The following is a 13,329-nucleotide window of genomic DNA, read 5'->3' as shown; positions in this document are numbered from 1 at the left end:
GAAGCCTGGCTCTGCCACTTAGCTGGCTGTCTCTGCTCCAGTTAGTCCACTGAGCCTCAGTTTCCATATCTGGAATAGAGATTCTAATAAAACCTACCTTGCAGGGTTATTGTGCAAATGAAATGTGTACAATTCCTCATAACATTGTTGAGTTGCTGTTTTCCAAAAACAAAGTTATGAGAGTGAAACAAGAGTCTAAGCTCACCTAATAGTTACTTTTCTGACTTATATTTTTCTATCTCCCATCTTAGGTGGTTCTAGAAATCTTTCCAAGGTCTCCAGGCTCACAAAAGATTTGAGTGTTGGAAGGACATTGGAGGAAAATTTGTCCAGCTTCCAAATTCACCCAGGATTCCTTCTGGATTTTCTGGGGTGGGGGCCACTTGGCCTCCTCTTAGTTCCATCTTGAGGTGGATACTCATTCCTGACAGTTGTGGAAAGGCCCTGGAATGGGAGGAGGGAGGCTCTTTCTGGGCCTGCTCCCCACCTGTGGGATGAGGAAGTAGACCCCAGCCCTAGGGTCTGAGGGTTCTGGAGGCCTCTATTCTTGAGAATAGACTGAGTTCACTTTGCAACTAAGTCATTTCCCAAAGAACCCTCATCAGTTATGAGCCCTTTGGCACCAAAGAGTTTATCAGTTCCTAGCAGCTCAGGAGGGAGAGGTAAAGAGTAAGGGAGAAAGAGGTCCTGTAAGTCCAAGCGTTCCTTCGCAATAAAAACCTTGTCGTCTCTCCCACCTTCCCCCTTTTCCACCCATATCACAGGCATCCTGGGTCAAGCCCATCCTATCTCCTGTCGACATTTAGGACCTTCATATCATATTATGTGTCCTGCCCTTCACCCTTCTCAGTGTTTCAGAAAATAGCATGCTCTCTACATTCAGGCCTCTCCTGCCAATGAGAACATCCTCCTTTGCCTTTTCCCCCTGGGAAAAATCCCCTCCATCCTTCAAGAACTAGTTCAAATGTCCCCTCATTCATGAATACCCTCACTCCCAAAGTAGAATTGTTACACTCTACATTCTAAGAGCCCTGCTGCCATTATAACATTTCTTATTCCATTTTGTGATTCTTTTTTTTTTTTTTCCAGTATGTGTCTCACTTGCAGACTATGAACTTCTCAAGGGAAGGGATCCTTACCCGTCTGTCTTATTTGACTCACGGTAGGTGTCAACAAATGGCCTGACAAGGACGGATGAATAAATGGATGGAGGTTTCCTTGGAATGCGCAGCCCTCTCTCTGCGGGGGTGAAGGCCGCAGAGTGGATCAAACTGTAATGTGAGACGCACCCCCTCCCTGCCCCTCCCACCCATGCCATGTTCCATTCTGTCACTGATCTCAAACACATATCGTGCAGCTGCCCATTTCGGGACTGCCCTAGGCTGGGCACAGTCATTAAAGAGCACTGAGAAGCCTGGATGCGGAGTCATCTGAGGTGTTGTACACACTCAGGTTCCTTTTCCCTTTGGTTGCACTGGGTCTCCCTTCCTGCACACGGGCTTTCTCTAGTTGAGGTGAGTGGGGGCTACTCTTCATTGCAGTACACGGGCCTCTCACTGCAGTGCCTTCTCTTGTGGAGCACAGGCTCTAAGACATGCAGACTCAGTAGCTATGGTGCGAAGCTTTAGTTGCTCCACAGCATGTGGGATCTTCCCAGACCAGGGATGGAACCTTTGTCCCCTGCACTGGCAGGCAGATTCGCACGGAAGCCCCCCAGGTCCCTCTTGTTCTGCACAAACACTCCCTTTGAGTGGTCTTTCCTGAACACTGACCTACATATGTCCTCCTCCCCCCAAAAGTGTCTCTTTTTTCACACTACCCTTTTGACTCCTTCACAGCGTTTATTGAAGTCTTAAATTACCATCAAGGTTAATGTTTTCTCCATTCAGATGGGCTTCCCAGGTGGCTCAGTGGTAGAGTCTGCCTGCCAATGCAGGAGATGCGGGTTCACTCCCTGGGTCGGGAAGATCCCCTGGAGAAGGAAATGACAACCCACTCCAGGATTCTTGCCGGGGAAAGTTCATGGACGGAGGAGCCTGGCGGGCTACAGTCCATGGGGTCACAAGGAGTTGGACAGGACTGAGCACACACACACACCCCCATTCAAATGTCAGTTCCATAACATCAGGGGCTATGCCCCCTTTTTTTCCCCACATCTGTCCCAGTACCTGGCACACAGCAGATACTTAACAACTAACTATATTTTGTTATAATATTCTATTATCATTTTCCACTTCACTAATCCTCTCCTCATTTGTGTCTAATCTGATGTTAAACCTATCCACTGAGTTCTTAATATTATTATATTTTTAAGTTCTAGAATTTCCATTTGGTTCTCTTCTATAATCTATAGTTCTTGGTCTTGTCTTCTATGTATCTGAATATACTAAGCATTATTAGTTAAAAGCTTAGTTGATAATTGCATTATCTGGATTTTCTGTGTAATTGTTTCTATTATTTATTGCTCCTCTTATTTTTGTTTGTTTTTCTGATCATGTCTTCAATTTCTTTGAGGGGTTGGGCTGTTGTTTCTTGTTCATTTGTACCCCTCATGCATGACTTTTCATGCTCCCAACCCAAAGCCTAGTGGAGGGTGGGGGAGTTTGCCAGGGCCCCCTTCCTTAGCAAGTCTTGAGCTGCAGTTTCCTCCCCCAGCTCCCGAAATCTGTGAAAGGCTCTGCACAGTTTCTCAACTGCCTCTTCCGGAAGGAGCAATTGCTTTTAGAGGAAAAGCAGTCCCAAGTGAGGGGCTCACATCTTTATTCCCCTTAATTCTTCTCTTCACTGGTAACTGCCCAAATATTTGCTGCTATTGCCCCATAATAAGCATTTATTGACTGCATGAATACAGGCATGCAAGGCTTGGAGGTAAGGTGTGATCGCCTTATATTCACTTATTACTCAGCTGTCCCTGACACCTAACTGCCATATTCTGTCTTGTGCTGAGTTAGAGAGGTGACAAGACCTAGAGGGACCTGGTCTTGGGTCAAGCTACTAGACAATATTCTTAGCAGACACAATCTTTAGAGCAGTGGCCAACAGAAGGAGCTCTTGGAATACTGAGGAACTCCCTCCCTTTGAAGGAGTTTCTAGGAGCAGCAAAATGGAAATTTTCCCAGAGGAAGGGGCTTCTGAGCTAAGTCTTCTTTTTTAAAATATTTATTTTTATTTACTTATTTATTTATTGGCTCACCAAGTCTTAGTCGTGGCATGTATGATATTGGATCTTTGTTAAGGTATGCAGGGTCCTAAAGGAAATCAGTCCTGAATATTCATTGGAAGGACTGATGCTGAAGCTGAAACTCCAGTACTTTGGCCACCTGATGCGAAGAACTGACTCATTGGAAAAGACTCTGATGCTGGGAAAGATTGAAGGGGGGAGGAGAAGGAGACGGCAGAGGATGAGATGGTTGGATGGCATCACTGACTCGATGGACATGAGTTTGAGTGAACTCTGGGAGCTGGTGATGGACAGGGAAGCCTGGTGTGCTGCAGTCCATGCGGTTGCAGAGAGACGGACACGACTGAGGGACTGAACTGAACTGCAGGGTTTTTAGTTGCAGCATGCAAACTCTCAGTTGTGGCATGTGGGATCTAGTTCCCCGACGAGGGATTGAACCCAAGCCCCCTGCATTGGGAGTGCAGATTCTAAGCCACTGGATCATGAGGGAAGTCCCTTGATCTAAATCTTATTAGTACGTCACCCTCCTTATTTAACTTCTATGCAGAGTACATCATGAGAAACACTGGACTGGAAGAAACACAAGCTGGAATCAAGATTGCCGGGAGAAATACCAGTAACCTCAGATATGCAGATGACACCACCCTTATGGCAGAAAGTGAAGAGGAGCTAAAAGCCTCTTGATGAAAGTGAAAGAGGAGAGTGAAAAAGTTGGCTTAAAGCTTAACATTCAGAAAACGAAGATCATGGCATCTGGTCCCATCACTTCATGGGAAATAGATGAGGAAACAGTAGAAACAGTGTCAGACTTTATTTTTTTGGGCTCCAAAATCACTACAGATGGTGACTGCAGCCATGAAATTAAAAGTCGCTTACTCCTTGGAAGAAAAGTTATGACCAACCTAGATAGTATATTCAAAAGCAGAGACATTACTTTGCCGACTAAGGTCCGTCTAATCAAGGCTATGGTTTTTCCTGTGGTCACGTATGGATGTGAGAGTTGGACCTTGAAGAAGGCTGAGGGCCGAAGAATTGATGCTTTTGAACTGTGGTGTTGGAGAAAACTCTTGAGAGTCCCTTGGACTGCAAGGAGATCCAACCAGTCCATTCTGAAGGAGATCAGCCCTGGGATTTCTTTGGAAGGAATATGATGCTAAAGCTGAAGCTCCAGTACTTTGGCCACCTCATGGGAAGAGTTGACTCATTGGAAAAGACTCTGATGCTGGGAGGGATTGGGGGCAGGAGGAGAAGGGGACGACAGAGGATGAGATGGCTGGATGGCATCACTGACTCGATGGACGTGAGTCTGAGTGAACTCCAGGAGTTGGTGATGGACAGGCAGGCCTGGCGTGCTGCGATTCATGGGGTCGCAAAGAGTCGGACAGGACTGAGCAACTAAACTGAACTGATCAGATAAAACAACTGAAGAAGGGCTTTCCTTAAAGAGAAAACAACTTGGGTTGTAAAAGAGCCTGGGGCAACTAGAGATGCAAGATGGGTGTGGCTGTGGGCTAGGGTGTGATATATATGGAACCCAAAACAGAAGGCTGGGGAGAAAGGAAGGGCTTTGAGTCACACTAAGGAGTTTAGCGCCTGGGAACCCAGCCCTTGTCTATGCTTCCAGCCATCACTTCCACGGGATTGACTCCCTGATATCTCTACTTTGGCCACTTGCTCCCAGTGACTACTTACTGGGTGCCTACCATGTGCCAGGCACTATTCTAGGCGCTTGGCATGTATCAATGAACCAGATTCATGTCTCACATTCTTAGCTACCAAAGAGACTTTTGCTAGGCTGTCTCTCCACTACCTCAACTGTGGCGTGTTTAAAGTGGAACTAAGCATCTAAGCCGGAGAAGGCAATGGCACCCCACTCCAGTACTCTTGCCTGGAAAATTCCATGGATGGAGGAGCCTGGTGGGCTGCAGTCCATGGTGTCACTAAGAATCGGACACAACTGAGCGACTTCACTTTCACTTTTCACTTTCATGCATTGGAGAAGGACACAGCAACCCACTCCAGTGTTCTTGCCTGGAGAATCCCAGGGACAGGGGAGCCTCATGGGCTGCCGTCTATGGGGTCGCACAGAGTCGGACACGACTGAAGCGACTTAGCAGCAGCAGCAGCAAGGAGTTTAGGTCTGATTCCGGGGGTATGTAGGGGCTATGGATTGAGATTTCCCAAGTCAGGTTTGGAGAAGGTGTATGGTAGGGCAGGAAAATCTAGAGACAGACTAGGTTCTCTCTTTAGCTCTGCATTAATCTGCCCTTCTTGGGTCCTCAATTTTCCCATCTGTAAAATGGGGGTCTCTCTAAGCTCTTTAAGCTTTGCAACCAGGGTTCTGTCTATCCAGATGGTGTTAAGACAGAATGAAGCTGCTCAGAGGGCAGGAGAGGAAGTTTGAAGCCCCACTTCTCTCAGGTACTAACAGACTCCAGACATCCCTCCAAGTCACAAGTCCCAAACTCTAAAAAGCCTTCCAGCACCCAGATCTCCCAACCACTAGCATCTCAAGCTCAAACAACAGCAGAGACTCAGGATGTGGAAATGAAATTTCTGGGGTTTGTAAGAATGTTTGTGCAGATATGAGTTTGGCATTTAAGTATCATCACACGAATCCGCAGCATGGAGAAAGGAGCCAGGGTTTAGCCTGTCTTAGCCGCCTCTTTGTAAGGGGAAGGCTGCCCGCCCAGTGGGATGGAGCCAGTTTCAGCAGGGCCATCTTGGGCTTCAACCTGGGCCTCTTGTCTCCTGGGCCAGGGCCCTTCTGGCATCTGTGCCTTATGGACTCTCACCCACCCACTTGCACCAAAGGCAGCCAGCGTGGTGAGGTTAAGGGTCAGGAGCTGCCTCAGGTGAAGGAGCTGATGGGGGTGGGCCATGATACGTGAGGCGGGCTTACCTATCGGTGTGGGGAATTAGCTCAAATAGTATCGCGCTCGCTGAGCATGCAAGAGGTAGTGGGATTAATGCCCGCATTCTCCAGTTTGGGGCTTTACTTGTGGCTCAGCTGGTAAAGAATCTGCCTGCAATGCAGGAGACCTGGGTTTGATCCCTGGGTTAGAAGATCCCCTGGAGAAGGGAAAGGCTACCCACTCCAGTATTCTGGCCTAGAGAAGTCCATGCACTGTATAGTGTCACAAAGAGTCAGACACGACTGAGCGACTTTCACTTTTTGAGCAGGTAGTGGAGGGCTTCACACACTTCCTTCCCTACCCACCTCCTCTCCCCGGGAGCCTCAGGATTCCTGCCCCTTCCTTTTCACTTCCTGGCTTTCACCAGCCTGACTTTCAGGGTTTTGTTTTGCTTTGTTTTTCCCTTCGTTTCTTTTTAGCCAGGGCTGGAGGCCCTAAGGGCTCACTCAAGTTTTTCTGAGGCTTGCTACAGACGGCCCAAAACCGGAGCAGAGAAGCGAGAGAGGGGACTTTCTTTTACTGCCGGGCATGCAAACCAGACACAGAATAGGCTAAGGAAGGGAGAGTGAGTGAAGCTGAAACTGGGCTACAGAAAGAACCCTTGGGTCCTCCAGGAGGGAGCCAGGCAGGGAATGAAGACTTAATCGGTGACTTCTAGGACAGCCCCGGAGGTTACATACACGGCTGCTGCTTCAGACAGAGCTGGATGCAATTCCACCTGAAACTGGCTCCTCCTTTTATTACCTTGGGCAAGTCACTTAATATCCAAGCCTCAGTTTCTTCACCTGGAAAATGGGGGTAATTATGGAACCTGCTGCAGAGTCCCACTGAGAGAATAAAGTGAGAGGATGTATAAAGAATAGAGCAATGTTCAGGCATCTTTGTGATTCACCCTATCCCCCCACCCCTGCCTGGGACTTCACAGACACCCCCACCCCAAATCCCTTCCCCTGCAGTTTAGTTAACTTCTGGTCCTCCACTAGCCTTCTTCCTATCGCTCTGAGACTAATACAGACACCTATCTGCTGTTTTCTTTATCCAAGTCACAAGTTGCTAGGTCTTAGTAAACTTCAGAAATAATCCACTTCAGTCTTCTCACCTGAGGCCCGGAGGAAATGGGCTTACCTAGAAGCTAGGTTTCTGGATTCCTGTTACATTTCACCTTCATTTTCACAGAAATCTACACACCCCACTTTTTGTGCTACCCAAGCCTTTCTTCTGAATCTTGGAACGGTCCACAACCTTACTTTGAAACCTAAATTTATCCCAGCCTTTCCTCCTTCAGCGCCTATCCCCTGCCTCAATCTCCTTTTAATGATACTATAATTTTAATTTTTTATAAATTTAATTTTTTAATGATACTGTAATTCTCTGGCAGTTCTTTCAGAGAGGTACAGTTTCTGGCCCCAGGTCCCAGAATTGATAGGTGATTAAACCAAGATTCAATCCCCACTCTGCAGGACTCTGAGCCCTGGGCCCTCTTTACTGCCCTCCAGCTGCCTCTGGGTCTGCCCACCTCCCATACCCTGGGATGTGCCCCAGTTCCACTCCAGAACCTGTCCATCACCTGCCAGAGCTGTGGAGCTGGGGCCTGGCATCCTCAATCCCAAGATCTGTAGAAGAGCAGCAGTACCCAACCCACCCCAGAGGCCCTCCTTCCTTTCCCTTCACCCCGCCTCCCTGCTTTACCCTCCTTCAAAAGCAGCCAAGCCCAAAGAGGCCTGCAGACAGCCCTGAGTTCATCTCCAAAAGTGCTGCCCAGACAGCCGCAGAGAGCTTCTCAGGATGAAAGGCTTCCTCTTCCTCCTCTTCACCATCAGCCTCTTGATTATGGTTCAGGTAAGAGCAGCCCCCTGGAGTCCCTGGAACCACCACCCCAAGCTCCTCAGACCTGCCTGGCAGCGGGGGGAGGGCCTGGAGGCTCCTGGCACCCAGCCTTCCTCCCATGGGAACCAAGGCCTCCGGACACCTGGCTCCCAGCCTTCCAGTTCTTCTGGTTGGGGTCAGATTGTTGGGAGGTTTCCCCTGAGCATTGCTGCCTCTGGTACTTGAGGCTGGGGCACCCTGACAGGGTGCCAGCATACTGAGGCCCCCAAAGGGTGTTGTGGAATAACAGGGGATGAAGAGGCTTGGGAAGACAGCCCTGAGTGACAATGGCATCACCCCACAGGGAACCTGGGGAAATGGGCCTGTTAGGAGGGGGACCAGGAGAGGTTCAAACGGAGCCTGATGGAGATAGCAGGGAACCGCCACCCCGGGTGAGGAGCCTGAGTGTTTGGCAATGCTAAGAAGATAGAAATCTCCCATTCCAGAAACAGCTAGAGTCTCAAGATCAACTGCTATTCCAAGAGGCAGCTTTGGCAGCATTCTCAGTAGAGGAGAAGGGAGCCATCGAGTTCTCCATCGAGAACAGCCTGATCAAGCATTAAGGACACCTTGGTCACCATCAGAAACAGCTTAATCTCCATCAAGGGCAGCTTTAGTTGCAGGGTGATCAGGCTTTGAGAACAGCTTGATCACCATCTGGCCATCTCTTTGGGGGAAAAAGCCACACCCTCCCTACCTCCACCCACCCACACTCTACCAGGTGCTTTCTCTCCAGCTGGTCTCCCGTGACCTCCCCCACGACTATGATGGCTCTTCTTCCCATCCCTAGACGAGGAAACTGCAGTTCAGAGAGGCTAAGGCCCTGGCTGGGCTATCAAGGTCAAGGCCTGGAGCCACAGATTTCCCTAACTCCTGCATGCTGGAGGTGCGGGTGGCCTGGTGGACATGAAAGGAAGGTTCCGGGGCACACAGACCGGGGACTGCCTCTGACCGTGCCTCCGTCGTGGCCCAAAGCCGCCAGCCCTCCCCACAGGACGTTGCGGCAGAAGTCACGACCCTCGGGACAGGGAACCGGGGGCTACAGTCTGGGGGTGGGAGAACTGGGTCTCTAAACAACACACCTGAGACTCACCCCTCCCCGGGCTTGCCCCACTTCTTCTCTTGCAGATACAAACTGGAGTCCTGGGAAGAAACCGCACCTTCACCACCTACAAGAAACCCCAAAGTGGCTCCCCAGCCTTCAGCAGCCTGGCCGGTGGCAGCATCCTTTTCTTCTTGATCAATACCCTCATCCAGCTCTTCCACCTCACCTGAGCTGACACGCCCCAGCCCTCATCTCATGCCCCCCAAGACAGTGGCCATCATCACTAGCAAGAGAAGCACCCCCAATCCTTGGGAGGCGCTGATGCTAGAGATGAGCAGGTTATAGGAATTGATGGGCAGAGCTTGGGGTGGGGCCCATGGCTGACACAGGGAGGTTCTGACATGGAGGAGGAAGCACCTCCCAGCTGGGGGTCAATAAAGCTGTTGTGTACTTGGAGCAGGGTCCTATGTGTGGTCACTGGACATCACCAGACCCGAAGAGCCAGCACCCAGGGGCTGCCTGTGTCCCCATCAGCAGGAGAGGTGGCACCAGGGAGCTCACACCCCACCTTCCCTGCCCCAAAGTCTGGAAGCTGGGGCCCTACCCATTTGGATCCCCTTGAAAGGACCCAGCCCAGAACCTGCCGTAGTCACCCTCTCTTTAGTTGCATTTGGTCACCGGTGCCTGGGAGTTCAGGAAGGGAGGTCCCAGAGGACCCACACACACCCACCCAGACCTTGGGTATCCACAGTTGCAGAGGCGAGTCCCCCACTCCATTACCTGAGTTTCTTCAGAACAACAGAGTCAGAGAGAACTGCCCGCCCAACCTCTAGCGGTTCCCTCACAGCCAGCCTCCTGTCGTCACGCCTCCAACCACGGGGGCGCTAAGAAAGGTGAAGAGGCCGCTGTCTGTCTCTTTCCCACCTACCCATGGGTTAGGAGGCAGGAAGGACACACAGCTGCTCTAACCACTCGTACCCCTCTTGGAATTGGGATCAACAGAGAAGGAAAGGGACCCTGGAGAAGTCCCCATCTCTGCCTCTTCCTGGAGGATCTCAGCCAAGAGGCCAAGGGTCTGCTAGATTGAAGGACTATGTCCTGCCCTCTCTGAGCCGGGTTAGGGACCAAGACCCCCTGTCCCGGCTTATCTGACTGAGATCAAACCTTTAGGGCCTGAGACCAGGGTTGGGAGAAATTGAGAGGCTCTGGCGAGCAAGGCCCTTTGAGGTGTGGCTCCCACTCGCCTCTCTCGCCCGGCCCACCCTGCCCCCATCACACTGGACTTCCAGGCTTCCACCCCTGAATTTGTCTGCACCCCTCTGCCATCCTCTAGCCCGGCTGACTCCTTCTCATTCTCCACATCGCAGGTGAGGATTCCCTCCTCCGGGCAGTGTTCCATGCCTTGTGCCTCTAAATATAGTTTCAAGTCCTCCCCTGTGCATGCCTCCACTTCCTTTCTTCGCCTGTCACTGAATGTATCACCCTACCCGTTGGAATCCTCCACTGGACTGTGGGTTGCCTGAGCACAGGGACCAAGGCTTGGTTCATGTTTGTGCTCCCATAGCCCGCGCTCCGGGAACACATCATTTCAGGGAGGCTGTGACAAGGTCACACTCTGCAGTCAGTCTGGTCCCAGGGCTCCCTCTGGTGGCAGAGGGAGGCCTTGCATCTGAACGCCCGAACGGGAAGGAGGGAAGAAGCAAGCCCACCTGAGCCTAGGCAAGTCAGAAGGCAGGTGAATAAAACCTCACTCCCGCCCCCCACCCCAAATATCAAGGTGCAGTGCCAAGGATACCTGGGAACACAGTATAAAACAGTTTATGTTACAACAAAAAACCCTATAAAAACATGTCATCCCAGGGAGAGCCTCCAGGGCTGGGGGGTGGCAGGGAGGTTTCAAAGCACATGGACAGTCCAGATCTGGGACGCCCTGTCCTTGGCCAGCTCCCACAGTACTGCGTGGTCCCGATCGTAGCCCCGGCCACCTGCAGGGGATGGGGTAAGAGACGGGGAGATGGTCAGAAAGAGCTGGGGACTCCACTGCCCTCAGGGGCCTTCTCCCACACACATGCCCAACTTACCCTTCACATCTAGGATCCGACCTTCAAACATCTGGCTGCAGATGTGGCCCGACTCACTGATGCTCCATGTCTGGCGGGGCAGGCGGCTCTCAGCCCACAGCACCACCTTGGAGCCTGTGCTGGGGGGGCCTATCACCTGCAGGCTCATGGTGGGGGCCACCTGAGGCCCCCAGGAGATCGTCAGGCACTGGCCCTCCCCCAGGGACTCTGCCAAACCTAAGACAACTTTGATACACCCAGCTTTGAATTTCTGGCTCTCGTGGACTGTGACTCTGGGCAAACGTCTTGATCTTTCTGAGCTCTGTTTTCCTGGGGGGATGGTTGTTGAAAGGGTTCTGGTTCAATGTGAGAAACCATCGAAGAGCTGGGAAAATATGAACTCCTCCAGGAAGACTTCCATGACTGACTCTTGAAACACAGGCTTTAGCAGCAAACATCCACATACTTACTGGCTACGTGATTTTCAGCCAGTTACTAAACTCTGCTCTGGTTTCCTTACCTATAAAATGGGAAGTATAATAGGACCTGCCCTCTAGTGCCCTCTAGGGATTCCATGCGATGTTCACGTGAAGACATCATGATGTTCACAAGGAAGACATCTGCAGGGTGTCCCCTCCACTGCCACTTTCTCAGGAAGGGCTCCCCTTGTCAGAGATACTGGTATTCCCTATTTTCCTTTCTTCATGTATTTTTCCATGCACTTTTCAACACCTAGGACTCATTGAAGCTGTTTCTTTCTCTCCCCACTAGGAAGCAAGCTTCAGGAGGGCCAAACACATGGCGGGTGTTCAGGAAAGATTTGCTCAATGAATCTATCATTTCCTTTTGGCCATGCCTCATGACTTGTGGGATCTGATTTCCCAACCAGGTTCAAGCCCGGGTGCCTGGCAGTAAAAGCCCCAAGTCCTAAGCACTGGACCACCAGAGAATTCCCAAATCTGTCATTAATAATAGGACCCAGATCTGTCACAGGTTATCAGAGCTGGGAGGTCCCTTAGAAGCCTCTGGTCTAGCCCCTTTGTTTTGCAGATGAGACAGAGGCCCAGGGAAGAGCCTGAATTGCCCAAGGGTACACAGCCTGCTCTCTCCAGCTCCCCAAGGTCCCGGTGTCTGTATCTCTCTGCCTCTCTGACCCAAGACTGGCTCCTGTTTCCGACTGAGCACAGGCTGGGACTCCTGAAGGTGGGCTTGTGAGGGTCTGAGGGCCCTGATGTCGCTGTCCCAGCCCCTAAACCAGTACCTGGTTCTTCAGTAGCCCATCCTCATAGAACCAGATGTTGCTGCCTCCAGCTCGGGGCTCAGAGACCACCACGCGGCCCGCCTTCATGTCTTCCACGTGGTCCGGCACGGTCAGGAATCCCCCCAGTGCCGCATTCCAGAGGCGGAAATAAGCCCGGCGCTGGTGAGTGGGGGGAGTCGAGAGTCAGGGCTGTCTGGGCAGGGATGCTCCCCCTTGGGCCCCCAGTGCCCTCAACTCTGGACCCTCTAATAACCCAAGCTCCCAGGCTCTCCCTCCTGCCCCAAACCGACCTGGACCCTGCTTCTAAGTCACCCCTTCTTTCTCACACATATGCCAAGGGCACACTCACAGCACATACCCACACAGCTGTACATCTGTAGAGATGCACACAGACACACTGGCAGATACAGCCCAGATCCATGTGGCTGCACAGCACAGCAGACACAGACACATGGACACATGAAAGCCGGTACATGCACTCTTTGCTCTCCCTGCTGACTTCACAGCAGGCACTCCGGTTGGCTAAAAGTTTGGAGAGGAACCACGGCAGGGCAGACACTGGCTTGGGCACAAATCAGCCAGGGGTCTTGGGTGGTGGCGACAGTAATAACCGCGGTCACAGCCAATGTCTGCTGACATCACATACTGCTCTGAGGGCCACACAGCATTATTCAGCTCTCACAACAGGTCGATCGGACATATCAGCCCCAGTTTATAGATGAGGAAAACTGAGGGCCACAGAGGTAAACTGCCCGCAAAGATGGTAGAGCAAAGCCTTGTCCACTTCTCTGGGCCTTTATTTCTGTACAACGTGAGGGCTGGAGATAATCTCCAAGATTTCTTCTAGCAGTGATGGTCTACGAGGGACCGTATAGGTGTCCTCACACGAAGACACATGCTTTCAACACTGTCACAAGTACAGCCACACGCAGTCACAAACACACTCTCACAGACGTACAGGGCTGCCACAGATCGTTGCCAGATTGCCGCATGCGTGTACA

The 13,329-nt window shown here is 51.2% G+C and overlaps 2 protein-coding genes across 6 annotated transcripts in view; one reads left to right on the top strand and one right to left on the bottom strand.

The window, feature by feature from the left end:
* The first annotated feature begins 7,828 nt into the window (after positions 1-7,828).
* Positions 7,829-9,463, top strand: CD52 (CD52 molecule). Its single transcript, NM_001368857.1, has 2 exons — positions 7,829-7,935; positions 9,091-9,463. Exons 1-2 carry the CDS (start codon positions 7,882-7,884, stop codon positions 9,235-9,237), a joined length of 201 nt encoding a protein of 66 aa, NP_001355786.1. The 5' UTR covers positions 7,829-7,881; the 3' UTR covers positions 9,238-9,463.
* Positions 9,464-10,809: 1,346 nt separating this feature from the next.
* CRYBG2 (crystallin beta-gamma domain containing 2) overlaps positions 10,810-13,329 on the bottom strand; it is a 30,089-nt gene continuing 27,569 nt past the window's right edge. For all 5 annotated transcript variants that reach the window (XM_042244509.2, XM_042244510.2, XM_027965472.3 and 2 more), the window contains 3 exons: positions 12,329-12,487; positions 11,089-11,248; positions 10,810-10,992 (listed from right to left, as the gene is read on the bottom strand). In XM_042244509.2, the coding sequence (XP_042100443.1) occupies positions 10,904-10,992; positions 11,089-11,248; positions 12,329-12,487 (408 nt within the window). In that variant the 3' untranslated portion in view covers positions 10,810-10,903. The remainder of the gene's footprint in view (positions 10,993-11,088; positions 11,249-12,328; positions 12,488-13,329) is intronic.

Source organism: Ovis aries, chromosome 2 (genome assembly GCF_016772045.2).
Source record: "Ovis aries strain OAR_USU_Benz2616 breed Rambouillet chromosome 2, ARS-UI_Ramb_v3.0, whole genome shotgun sequence".
NCBI classification, from domain to species: Eukaryota; Metazoa; Chordata; class Mammalia; order Artiodactyla; family Bovidae; genus Ovis; species Ovis aries.
Note: the sequence above shows the minus strand (reverse complement) of the source record. Positions and strands in the feature narration are given on the sequence as shown.